This window comes from Chrysochloris asiatica, unplaced genomic scaffold (genome assembly GCF_000296735.1).
Source record: "Chrysochloris asiatica unplaced genomic scaffold, ChrAsi1.0 scaffold00170, whole genome shotgun sequence".
NCBI lineage: Eukaryota > Metazoa > Chordata > Mammalia > Afrosoricida > Chrysochloridae > Chrysochloris > Chrysochloris asiatica.
This window is the reverse complement of record NW_006408688.1, coordinates 7,100,745-7,114,403: the sequence shown is the minus strand read 5'-3', so window position 1 is coordinate 7,114,403 and position 13,659 is coordinate 7,100,745. Positions and strand designations below refer to the sequence as shown.

At 36.9% G+C, this 13,659-nt stretch overlaps 1 protein-coding gene across 1 annotated transcript in view; it reads left to right on the top strand.

Moving 5' to 3' along the window:
- Positions 1-13,659, top strand: part of OSBPL8 (oxysterol binding protein-like 8) — a 208,817-nt gene that overhangs the window by 155,097 nt on the left and 40,061 nt on the right. The window contains exons 11-14 of the mRNA XM_006871622.1: positions 2,651-2,835; positions 6,115-6,196; positions 6,487-6,585; positions 8,771-8,867. Coding sequence (XP_006871684.1) covers positions 2,651-2,835; positions 6,115-6,196; positions 6,487-6,585; positions 8,771-8,867 — 463 coding nt within the window. The remainder of the gene's footprint in view (positions 1-2,650; positions 2,836-6,114; positions 6,197-6,486; positions 6,586-8,770; positions 8,868-13,659) is intronic.

Sequence of the window (13,659 nt, the reverse complement as noted above, 5' to 3'; positions counted from 1 at the left end):
CCATACTTCGGACATAATGTCAGAAGGGACCAGTGTCTGGAGAAGGATATCATATTTAGTAAGGTGAAGAGCAGAGAGAAAGAGGAAGACCCCTAACGAGATGGATTGGCCAAGAGGCAACATCGATGGACTCAAGTGTGGCATCAGTAGTGAGGTTAGCCCAGGATTGGGCAGTGTTTCATTCTGCTGTGCATAAAGTCACTGTGAGTCGGCACCGACTTGATTGCACCTAACAATAACAACAACACAAAAACACTTAGGAATATATAATCACTGAAACAACCCAAGGGCACATCCTGCAAGCCTGCCTCCTGGCTGTCAGCACACAGCATTTCTCTTTTGATGAGTCTAGAGTCCTCAGCTGCCATGTCCTCATCTCTGCCCTCATCTCTGGTGTCACTGTTTCTCTGGATAAGGTCCCATATTCCACTTATGCTCTTCTCCCTTGATGGTCCTAGGGTCCTCTGTTCCTGGACTATATGATTAACTACTCCCCCCTTTTTGTTATAAAAGTTCTACTTTTATAGTTGTGACTATCGCAATTAGTCATGATAACAGTTACTATTGAATCATAACAATCTTAACCCTATCTCCTTTCATCAGACCCATCTAGACAAGATGAAAACTATTCAGTGGGGATTCTACCTTCCCACTGCACTCTGAAACAAAACTCCTTCTTGAAAACTTTTAAGCCAGTCACTTTGTGCCTTTATAGACACCCCCCACCCCCCCCACACACACATTTTAAGTAGCCAATGCCTAAGTTGCCTGCCCTTCTCAACCCTGTACACGGAGTGGATAGAATTGACACTTGATGTGAAGACTCCTTCACTCTCAGTTGGTATTTTGAGCTACTTCATCCATAAGTATAAGTCAAGTTCATCAAATTGTAGCAATTTACACTTGTTTTCTTTATCAAAATTTTTCTTATTTTATCTTCCTCTAGTCAAGTTCTGACCATCAAGCCATTGAATCTAGGTCGAATGAGTATGGTCTACAAGCTTGGGCATTCTTGTGCATCTCCCCTCTCATTAGAAGTTTTTTTAAAGGACAATTTAGCAAAAGCTTTAATAATATACAAAATTTGTAGCTCAAAAATTCCACTTCAGGAAGTTTGTCTTAAGGCAATTATTAACTAATGAAGAAAGAACATGGACGAAGATACTTATTATGCTGTTTAGAATAACTAAAATGTGACATTTAGTTGAGTAGATTATGAACAAGATAAGTCATTTGCCACTTTTATTTATAATGAATGATAGCATAAGTGTATATTTATTGGTGTCAAAAGAAGTTTGAGAATGGATACAGAAAATTAATGGGATGTTTTGTTTCCAATCTGATAACTGGAGAGGTAACTATAAAGTCTGAAATATCCAGAACCTTTATAATGGTTTTCTCTGTGTGGCAGATGGGATCATGAGTTTTGATTACTTACCTGAATTTTATCCATAAATACTTACTTATTTTAAACAGTAATAATTTAAATGTTTAAGTAAATGCTGAAGTTGTTGTTGTTAAGTGCCGTCGAGTCGGTTCCGACCCATAGCAACCCTGTACAGGGTTTCCGAGGGTGTAAATCTTTACGTGAGTAGAAAGCCTTATCTTTCTCCCGCGGAGCCCCTGGTAGTTTCGAACCGCTGACCTTAAGGTTCGCAGCCCAATTCGTAACCTCTACGCTACCAGAGCTCCAGTAGATGCTGAAGTAGTTACAAGAATTAAGCAGATGTATTTTAAGATTCTAAAAACAGATAGAAAGCAGACAGCAGATAAGGGCATGTGATTTCATATTACTCATACTCCTTCTTTAAAAAGCCAAGAGTAAGACACAATGTAGAGTCCCTGGGTATTATAAATGGCTACTGCACTGTTAGTTGACAAGTTGGTGGTTCGATTCCATTCCAAGACTCCTGACAAAGATGGCTTTCTGCGTCTGAAAAATCAGCCATTGAAAATCCTATACAACCTCTATTCTGACACACCTGGGGTTGCCATGAGTCAGAATTGACTCCATGACAGCTGGCTTTTCATTTTACGACTCATTTTAAACTGGGCTACTCCCATCTCAGAAAGACTACTTTTTAAAGATAAATGCTGACATTTATCATTAAGTCAAAGCCATTTTTTTGATAAACATTATTTTCTTAATAATCTAAGGCTTGTTGTTAAGTGCCATCGAGTTGGTTCCAACCCATCATGACCCTGTTAAAGGGTTTCCAAAGAGCACCTGGTGAGCTTGAACCACCAACCTTGCAGTTCAAACAGCTTTGCAGTTTAGCGCTTTTTAAGTTATGTGCTCAAAGAAATAATCAGTCATAACTTCTAAGGACATTCTAGAAAAACAGAAAAGCAATATGAGTTTTAAATTTTGTCTTCAGATGGTGTTTGGGCTTTTGTTTTTATTGGAAAAAATCTGCTGAAATGTATTCATCATCATGTATAACATCATTTTGAATATTCAGAAGGGATCATGCTTTCCTCTATTCCTGTGTGAAGAACTTAATAAAAATGAAATAAAGTTTACATTTTTACAGCAAAATAATTTAAAAAAAAAAAAAAAGGAATAGTGCTATAAAGAATATATAAACTAAACAGTAGTTGTCTATATATTTTGGTGTCTAAAATAAATATTTTTTGTTAATTGATAAAGGCAGGCGAGGCTTGTCAAACAGAAACTGTGTCTGAAGAAAACAAAAGTCTTATCTGGACCTTGTTGAAGCAAGTCCGTCCTGGCATGGACCTGTCCAGGGTGGTTCTGCCTACATTTATTTTGGAGCCTCGTTCTTTCCTGGATAAACTTTCAGATTACTACTATCATGCAGATTTCCTATCGGAGTAAGTAAATTCTTATTTCTCAAAATAGAAGATCGTTTTTGGCCTAAGAGATTGTCTGGAGTACCATTTTCAGTGATTGCTGGTGTGGTGGTTATGTGTTGAGACAGGTCCTACTTACAGCGACTCTGCATCAGATTTCCAAGGCTATAGATCTTTATGGGAGCAGAAAGCCTCATCTTTCTCCTGTGGGACAGCTAGTAGTTTTGAACTGCTGACCGTGAGGTTAGAAGCCCAATTCATAACTCCTATGCCTTGTTGTCAGCATCAGCCACTGATGGTACATGCTCCTTCTTCTCTACAACTTCTTTAACTGAAATGAATAAGATGCATACTTAATACTCTGCCATAATGTTTCCATCTATGAAATTGACTTTACTCATCACAAGATTGAGGAAGACAGGAATGCCACCGTATTCCTTATCCAACAACACTCCTTTCACAGCCTCTTCTCTGACTGTTCACTGACCTAACATGGGGAGAGGTGGTTAGCGTTATTTGTTCTTCTCTGCCGAGTCTTCATTCAGGCTTCGTCCTGGGGCTTATGCTTTTTCTATTTATTATTTCTACATGCTTGGAGCATTTGCAGCCAGTATGCTCTCTGGATGCTGGCTCTTGGCATAACTCTCCACTGCACACACTCATCTTCACTTTTCTTCCTGCTAGCGCATCCCAGATATAATTCTGACCAAGTCTGCAACAAGGAAGCGGTATAAAGGAGTAAGAGCTATCCACCTCTGTTCCAGTGGTTTCTTGGAGACACAGTAAAAGATACCATTGTTTCAAGTCTCAGTTATTACTGTAGTCCAGTTGCAGTGGTATTTCAAAGCACCATATTTTCTAAGAAGCAAAGTCCTGGTACTGTTACCAGAGTCTTTAGAATCTGTACTATAAACCACAGGGACCATGATTGGAGACTGCCAGCTACTCTGCAAGGAGAAGGTTGAGGCTTTTGGCTCTCACAAAGATTCGAAGCCTCGGAAATCATATATAGGGTTACTATGCATTGGAATTGACTCAACAACACTTAACAACAGCACCAAAATGCATCCGTTTCTATATTCTGCTTTGTCGATTGGTTGTGTTAATGAGCCCTGGAGGATAAAAAATAAAACATAAGCTTAATCAAAGGATAATTGAGGAAGTTGAGATTTTTTTAAAACATATTACATGATATTATATGGACTTCTGGTGTGGCGCTGTAGGATAACAGCATTTAACAACAGCAACATATGATAGAAAAAAAATGTTAATCTCCTTAAAAATAAAAACAGCTCCTAAGTATTGAGATGAAAAACATCAGCAACCTAATAGGAAAAGAAGTGAAGGAAATGATTTGGTATCAGTAATGTAGACATGAAAAAAACTCTTAAACCTGTAAATGTCACTCAAAATAAGAAAATTATAGATGCAAGGTACAGTAGGATATAGTAATTAATTCATTCAGTGAGAAGTATTCCTGAAGTTTGTATACCCCAGCTCAGCCTTATATGTTCTTACATTTCTTGTAGAAGTTTCTCTTGGATTATAAGTTTAAGTTCCTCTGAATGGCAGTAAGATCTTGATATCTGCCCATTGTTCCAAATTGAACGTTGTGCTTTTCTAGCAGCACACACAGCTGGAAAGGCTGTCTGGGGCAATAAACACTCATATATCACTGATGCAAAATACAAAATAGTGCAATACCTTCCTTTGAAGGAGAGTTGGCAGTATTTACCAAAATCATAAGTGCATTCATTCTTTGATCCAGTAATCTCACTTCTGGTAATTGCTCTTACAGCCACAACTATCCATATATAATGGTATATATTTAAAGTTACCACAACATAAATCTTAATAGTATAGAATTGGTTATAACCCTAATATGTGGACAATAGTGCACTGGTTAACAGAGTATGATACATCCATCCACGTATGAGACAAAACTTTGTAAATTGAAATATAGGGACCTCTAGGATTATATGCATAATAGTCTGTATCATATGGTACCATTTTAATTTTTTTAGAAAAGGAGTTAAGACTACCTATTTTCTTATTTATGTTTAAAGAAAACTTTTTTTAAAAAAAGAATAAGACGATTTTTAAAAAGTTAACTGTAGAAACTGTAGAAGATGGGGTGTATACTTTTTTTGTGTTGTGTTGAATTTTGAACTACAGTGTGGTGCTGTAAAATCAACACTGGACTGCAAACCACAGGGTGGACTGTTCAAACCCACCAGCTGCTCCTTGGAAACCCGATGCAGGGTCACTGAGTCAGAACCGACTTGAATTGACACTTAATGCTGCAGCTGTTGTTAAGTGCTGTCGAGTTGGTTCCAACTCATAATCACCCTGTATATGGTTTTTGAGGAGCGACTGATGAGGTTGAACTGCCAACTTTGAGGTTCAAACTGACCTTTCAGTCAAGTGCTTATCCTGCAGTGCCACACCAGGACTCTTTTTTTTTTTTTTTTTCAGGACTCTTAATAGCAACAAGAAATACATAAATTTAAAATAAAATTAGCATAGGAAGAGAATTGAAATCAAGATAGGAAGAGAGTAAGCAGAAAGTTCTTACTCTACAAAAGTGCAGCCTTTCAATTTGAGAAAGGCAGTATTCCTTACATTGTCACACTAGTCAATAGATCTTAGGTATTAACTCTTCCCTATTTATAATTTGTAACTTTTGTATTTTTAAGGTTTAAGAAACTGTATAATCATACTGGATGAGGAAGGTAACTGGCAAAGGAGAGGCTCCCTCTGTTCTCTTTCATGTATTACAGTATGCTCATCAGTTATCATCAGCCTCTAACTAGCCTAATAAATGAGAATGGACTTGACCAAGAGAACGTGATTTTTCGCTGACACAGAGAGCTCATGGAGTCATAAATGGGGCTGCTTGGCCACTGTCCATTGCTAATGCTAGTCATCACACAGTGTATAAATTTCAAAATCTAGTGTTTTTTATTTTTCCCCCCAATCTCAATCACATTTTCTCATAGACCTACGAGTAACACCCAGGCTTCTACACAATCCTACTTGAAAAACTGGTTTAGAGATTTTTCAAAAATCGTTTTTAACAAAGACCTTGGTAGTATATCAAATAATTTGGAAAATGGGAAGGAAAAAAACTAGACTCTGAAAAATTATTCTTGGTAATTGATTTTTGTAGTTGTTTTTCTGATCTCTTTTAAATATAAATTACGCTTTTCAAATATATCACGAACAAGATGGTTTGACAATTATATAGTAGAATTTGCGATACCTTTTGTACTAATTTGTGTTTATCATATTAATTTTCAGGGCTGCTCTTGAAGAAAATCCTTATTTCCGTTTGAAGAAAGTAGTGAAATGGTATTTGTCAGGATTTTATAAAAAGCCAAAGGTAATGTTTTTGTTTTTAATTTCTCCAGTTTTGTATTACTTCCTTACTTTTATCATTTTTAGGTATTTGTTAATGATTACATTAATGAGTCATTTTGAATTAGCAAAATTGCACACTGCTTAATCATTTTTTATCTGTTTTTGGCTTGTCATTTACCTTTATTTCATGTCACTATTATGAAGTTTTTATAACGGATGCTTCCCATGTGTCACAGTTAACCTCATTTTGATTGGTTTCAATTATTTTGTGTCTTTCATATTTGTAATTTTAGCTTGTTTGGTTTGTACTAGGGACTGAAGAAACCATATAATCCTATACTTGGTGAGACCTTTCGTTGTTTATGGATTCATCCCAGAACAAACAGCAAAACTTTTTATATTGCTGAACAGGTATTCAAAATGCATGTTGTGGTAGTAAAACTGATACAGAAATTATTGGAATGTTTTTATAAATAACATTAATTTAGTAAACTCCTTCTCGATTAACTATCTGTGAATATTTGGTAAGCATTTAATCTTTTAGTACTGCGCACTACTAAACCTGTATTCATTAGTATTACTAATCAATTACTAAGACAATCACTGTATCTCTTCACAAAAAGTAAAGCTGTATTTTTCCTGCCTTTTTTTGTGTTAGCCTAAACTCATATTTCTAAAACTGTCTTTTGATCATATTCAGAATTCTCCAGTGGTTCCCCAGCTTCTAAATCAAACTTAGAACTGTCTGTGTGGAAAATTTAACATCCTCCATAACTTCCCAAGTTTATCTCAAATTACATGCCTATCTGAGCCCTCCACAATAGTCAAACCTGTACACTACCTGATTTAACATGAGAATTTGTTCTTGTCATTGTTTGGTTCATTATTATTATTTTCTTTGGCTATTCTTTTGGAAGTCTGGTGTGGTGCTGTGGGTTAAAGCACTAGACCATAATGTCAGTTTGAACCACAAGGTTGGTAGTTCAAACTCACTAACTATCCCTTGGAAACCCTATACAAGATCTCTGTGAGTCAGAACCAACTCCATGGCACACAAAAACAGTAGCACCATACTTCATCTAAATAAACCCTAATCTACTCATTTTAGTGATCCATGCCACTTAAACATCTGCATTACCTTATGTGATTATTCACTAAGCTTTTAACAGTTGCATTGTTTAACTTGTTATATGGAATATTTATTTTCCAAACTGAATTGTTAGCCCTTGAAGGCATACTGTAACTTCCAATATTAATTCTCTTTTTGTTGTACACATAGTAGGCAGTCAAATATCTTGGATTTTAATTTATTTTTTGCTTTACCCTATGTATATCTATATTATTTCAGTCTTTCTCCAACCCATAGAAACGTGAGAATATGACAGTCTTTTTTTTTTTTAAGGTTTTTATTGTGGATTGAGTGAAAGTTTTCAGGGCACATCATATGACAGTCTTTCTTAATAATAATAATGATTCCTTAGTTTACACATCCTCACCTTGAGCGTGGAAAGGATGAGGACACCGTGTGTCTTTTGAAAAATTTCCATTCCTCTAGAAATTTTGATACACCCTCAGATTGAAAATGCTCATCTATATTAATGTTTCAAAAAGTACAGATTATGACCCTGGCATTTTAACTCACAAAATTGTTTCACAGAATTGCAAAACTTGTGAAGAATTTACTTTTAGTTTTGTCTTCATTTTCAGAAAACAGGTGTGAATATATGGAGGTACTGGGTTATTAAAATAACATCTTTTTAAAGGCTCTCCTTAGTTTCCTACCACTTATTCAGTAATACATATGAATAATAACCATTGTTGTTTGTTATCCATTGCTGAATAACAACTTACTATTTGAAGACACAAATATTTAGAGGTTAGGAATCTGGGAGCTGTTTAGCTGAGTGATTCTGGCTTAGTGTCTCTTGTTGGGTTGTGTCAAGATGTCAGTAAACTTTGCAATCATATGAAGGCTTGATTGCACTGGAAAAGTCACTTTCGGGTGTACTTGTTTGGCTGTTAACTTGAGGACTCAGTTCCTTAACACATGGTCCTCCTTGTAGAATTGCTCACAAAACTGAAGCTGGCTTCCCAGAGCTAATAATATGAGAAAGACATACTATGATGAAAGCTGCAGTATCTTTTATAACCTAATATCACTTCTACACAACACAAACCAACCAACCTTGATACGGTGATACACAATAGTGAGTTTCCTTGGGAGACATTTTGAAGGCTGGTGACTAGAATCTCCTATGTTTAATTGTACTATTTACCATAACATTACTTTTGGGGGAGTGTAGTGGCTCCATACAATAGACCCTGGACCGTGAACCACAAAGTAGGTTTTTGAGCCCACCAGCCACTCCTTGGGAGAAATATAAGTCTTCTGCTCCCGAAAAGATTTAAAACCGTGGAAACTATATGCATGATCTCTATGAGTCAGAACTGACTCGACAATATTTAACAACAGCAGTAAATACATTACTTAATATCAACAACAAATACATTACTTATATTGTACTTTAAGAGTTAAACTTTTGATTTTAGCACAATAATATATTTATCTAATTAAATTTTTTCCCAATTTTATTAGGTGTCCCATCATCCACCAATCTCCGCCTTTTATGTTAGTAACCGGAAGGATGGGTTTTGCCTTAGTGGTAGTATTCTGGCTAAGTCCAAGTTCTATGGTAAGTTTTCCCCTGCTCCAACCCAGACCCTTTTCTGAGAGGTAGTAGTTTCTGGCAAATTTATATTTAGACAGTGTCTCAAGTTGTTTTCACAAGGGAATTTATGTCATTTTAAGTACTGTATTTATTTGGGCAACACCCTTTCTGTTTTAGTGTTTTTGCTTATTGATAGAGATACAACTATTTGATAGTTCCTTATATACGTCTAAATTCATTACAAATGCCATCTGTCAAACCACAGAATAAGGATTACTCGTTATGGCCTACCAAGTTTTTTTTTCCTTCTTTCTCAGTGAGCGTAAGGGCACAGTCTTTATTCTATAGAGTCTTTAATTAAAGAGAGAAAGAATTCTAATACAGTTAGGATACCTTCATGATCAATCAGTAATGACATTTAACTTTGGAATAAAGCATATAATAAAATTTTTTGTAAGTACAAGAGAAAAAGACAGAAACAGGTGCCATAGTAAATTTTGATGCAACAAAAATTGTGACAATTACTAAATTTTTTAATGGAGGAAAATTAAAGAATAAAATTTCAACTAAGAAATTTTTAACTTGAAGGGAGAAAAGCAATTATTGTAAAATGGGAAAAAGAAAAGATATAAATAGATATCTCGGTTCTGATTTCCTGAGGAGGTTATGGAGACAATTGAGAAGTCTGACAGGGAAATCTAACAGTAGTTTTTGATCTAGGAGTTTTTCTTCAAGATGCCTTTCATTTCCTTTGTTTATTGTTTCATTTTGTTTGTTTTTGCTTGTGTTGTGTTTTGTTTGAGTTGGAAAGTAATAGCTTATTTTTTTCCAAAGGTTATATATTTCTCATTTGGGCTTTTTCTCTCAGACTATGATGCAAGTGGCCTTTATGAGTGTGTATTGTACCCTTGGAGACATTTTATTGAATATTGGCTACAGCTCACTTTCCATGATAACTTGAGCAGTTGGCCTTATTTTTACTATGTTATAGTACAATTTATGTACACTAGAGCCATCTGTTCTTTTATAATTTGAAAAAATTTGCTAAATTCAGCCTCTGCAGGGGCACCTTTAAAGTAACTTCCTAAGTTCTTTGGTTATTGGTTTGCGTGTGTAGAAACTTTGTGTTCGGTTTTGATAGTCTATTTTTGCACTGGAATTAGTTCATTTCCTTGAGTGAGTTTAAATTTTAATTGAATACATCTGAGCAAAGTATATTCTTTTTAAAAAGTAATTATTTGATCTTTCATTGTAGTTAAGTAACAGTTTTCCCTTTTAAAGGTTTTGATCTCATAGTTGGAAACCCTTTTTCAGTTTAGTTTATATAGTAATTCATGTATGTGTGGCCTACTTTTTATTTGCTTTGCTCTAATTTGTTTGAGATTTATTTATTTATATGTATTTAATTGCATGCATTTATATGTATTTATTTGCATGCAGTGTGTACTAGGAGATCTAGTACTACGAGAAGCACTGGACTGCTAACTACAAGGGTCTGTGGTTCAAACCCCTCAGCCGCTCTTCGGAAAACCTATATAGGGTTGCTCTGAATCTGAACAGACTCGACAGCACTTAGTAACAAATGTGTATTAAGTGAAGTAAGATTATAAATTATACATTTCTCTTTGGGTTGAAAAATGGATTATTTGGGAAACATCTATATTTTCAGGTGATATCCTTGAACCATAAATTGGCCCTTTGGAATAAGCACTGGACTGCTAACCTCAAGGTCAGAGGTTCAAACACCAGCTACTCCTTGGAAACCCTATACAGTGTCACTATGAGTCTGAACTGTCTGGATGGCACTTAACAAGAGCATTAGCTAAACATTCGAAATTCTGAACTCCACTCCTGATTGACTAAATCACAATTACTAGACCTAGGAACATGCATTTTTACAGTTTCCTTGGGTAATTCTAATGCACAGTGGATGACTTATGATTCTAATGTTGATTGAGAAGCAGATTACAAATAGTGTATGTAATTGTGTCTCAACAATGCTTTTAAAAATTTGTATGTACAAGGAGGGCTTAAAAAAGTTTGTGAAAAATTCCATCATCATTCCATTTTCCACAAACTTTTTGAGGCTCCCTTTTCTTTGAATAGGAAAGAAAGATGCAAATCTTTTAAAATAAGGGAAAGTTCCAATTACTTACAATATATCTTGCTTGAGTTCTGGTTTTGGCAGCAGCATAGACAACCAACTAGGAAAGGCTCCATGGGGAGGGATTGAAAACCCAGAGAAACTGCACTCACAGAACAGCACCAGCACTCTGGAGCTAGCATAAGGTGCATGACATCAGTTTCCTGCATGCGCAAGTGGGAAAATCACGATATAAAGGAAAATACTGAGTTTGGAATCACTCGAGACGGGACACCCTCTGCAGCTACCCTGCCCAGGAAGAGTTCAGAGGACGGGGGTACAGCCACGCAAGCACAGGGAACCAGTGCTGAAAGTGGTGCAGTGACATTTACAAAATGCGGTGCAGGGGATTCTACACATTTTTTCCTCCTCTTCCCTGTCATGTCTTCTTTGCCCAATCCAGATGCCTTCAGCCGGGTGGGTGCACAACCCCCCAAAAAAGTCCAGCTCTGAGCCCACAGTTTTCCCACGGCACAGCTTAGCAGCTGCTTATGACATCAGCCTCAGGGTCACAGCCCTAAAATTAACTTGTGTAGGACCCTTTAGTCCAGCCTATGTAGCAAGAAAAAAACAGGCCCATCAGACCTGACAGACAAACCATATGAACAATCTGTAAAACCCCAACATAAAAGGGCACAGCTATCTCAAGAATTACGCTGTGCACATGCAGATACCTAACTGACCGTCAGAGACAAAAATAGTAGACAATCTCCCATTAACTTCTCAGTATCTATCTGCGCACCTCTACATGGTGACTAGAGGAGGGACCTGAGCGAGTGGACACCCCAACACACTGCTTGAGACTTCTTTGGTGCACACACACTGCCTTTGTAGCAAGGCGACTGGACAGTTGCTGACAGTATCATTTTTGTTTCAAAGTGGTGGTTTTTTGTCTCTGCTTTTATATTGTTTCTGCTTTTTGTCCTTTTGATCACACAGTTTTCCTGGAGGTGGGAGCTTTTTCTCCCTACATTACCCAAGAAGAGACAACAATCGTGGCCATATAACCAAGCTACAAGCATACCTCAAAATATTCCACCGTTGAGACAAGAGCCAGTAACAGCTGCTAAGCATTACGTGCAAAAAGGAAAGCCTATCACCCAGTAAACTTAATAACACAACAACAAACATCCATTTAAGCATTAAAAAAAACCCCAACATAACTACTGGAAATGGCAAACAAAACACAACAAAAGATTTCAAAACATGTCCAAAAACAGAAAAAAGTAACTGAGACAAATGAGCTGGAGACAGACAAAGGCTCCTCAGAAGAGGAAGATTAGGTTCTGGATTTGCCTGAGAAGGAATTCAGAAGAATGATATGGAAACAAAATCAAATGCTCCAAAAAGGGGTTGAGGAAAACAAGGAAGAAGTCAGGAAAGTACTACAAGAGCAATCAAACAAGATTGGTACAGCATTGGAAACCATTCAAAACCTGCAAAAAGATGTCCAGATGATTAATAATAAAATATCAGAAGTGGACAATACACTGAAAGGGGAAAGGAGCAGAATAGAAGAGATGGAAGCCAGAACTAGCAAGCTGGAAGACAAATCTCTCAATACTGCTAAGATAGAAGAGAAAGCAGAAAAGATAAAAAAAATCTGAAGAGAGTCTAAGATTCATGCTGGATAACACGAAGAGGAACAATTTAAGAATTATTGGCATTGTGCAACAGGAAGAATCAGAGAAGTCCACAGAGGAGATAGTTGAAAAGCATCTGAAAGAAAATTTCCCTAACATCCTGAAAGATGAGAAGGTAAACATTCAAGAAGCTGATCGTATCCCAGGAAGGATAAACCCCAAAAGAAAGTCACTACGACATATAATAATCAAGCTCTCCAAAATCAAAAGATAAGGAGAGAATACTAAAAGCGGCCAGGGAAAAGAGAAGTGTCACTTACAAAGGCAAGCAAATCAGATTAAACTCTGACTTCTCAGCAGAAACCGTGCAGGCAAGAAGGCAATGGGGTGACATACACAAAACCCTAAAAGAAACAAACTGCCAACCAAGAATTATCTAGCCAGCAAAACTATCAATCAAATACAATGGTACAATCCAAACATTCCAGGATAAACAGAATCTAAAAGATTTTGTCAAAGCCAATCCAGCACTTCAAACAATCCTAAAGGGAATTCTTTGGAATGAAAACCAACAAGAAAAGACAACAACCAGAGATTGACAGGCATGGTAAAACCACCTGGAACTCAGTCGACAAATAGCAGAGTTCAGAACAGAACAAAAGTATAACAACGCATTCAAAGGAATTGGGATGTCAACTGAAGATCAAAATGATATCAATGTCAAAGAAGGGATAAACATAGGAACAGAGATCCAGGTGGTGAGGATGTCAGGTAGATTACAGTGTACAATTGTTGTTGTTGTTAGATGCCATCCAGTTGATACCGACCCCTAGTGACCTTATGCAAGCATAACAAAACACTGCCCAATCCTGGGCCAGCCTCATTACTGTTGCCACGCTTGAGTCCACCGATGCTGCCACTTGGCCAGTCCAGTTCGTTGGGGGTTTTCCTCTTTTTGTCTGACCCTTCACCTTACCAAACATGATATCCTTCTCCAGCGACAGGTCCCTCCTGACAATATGCATGAACTATGAGAAACAAAGTTTGGTCATCTTGGCCTCCAAGGAGCACTCTGACTGCACTTCTTCCA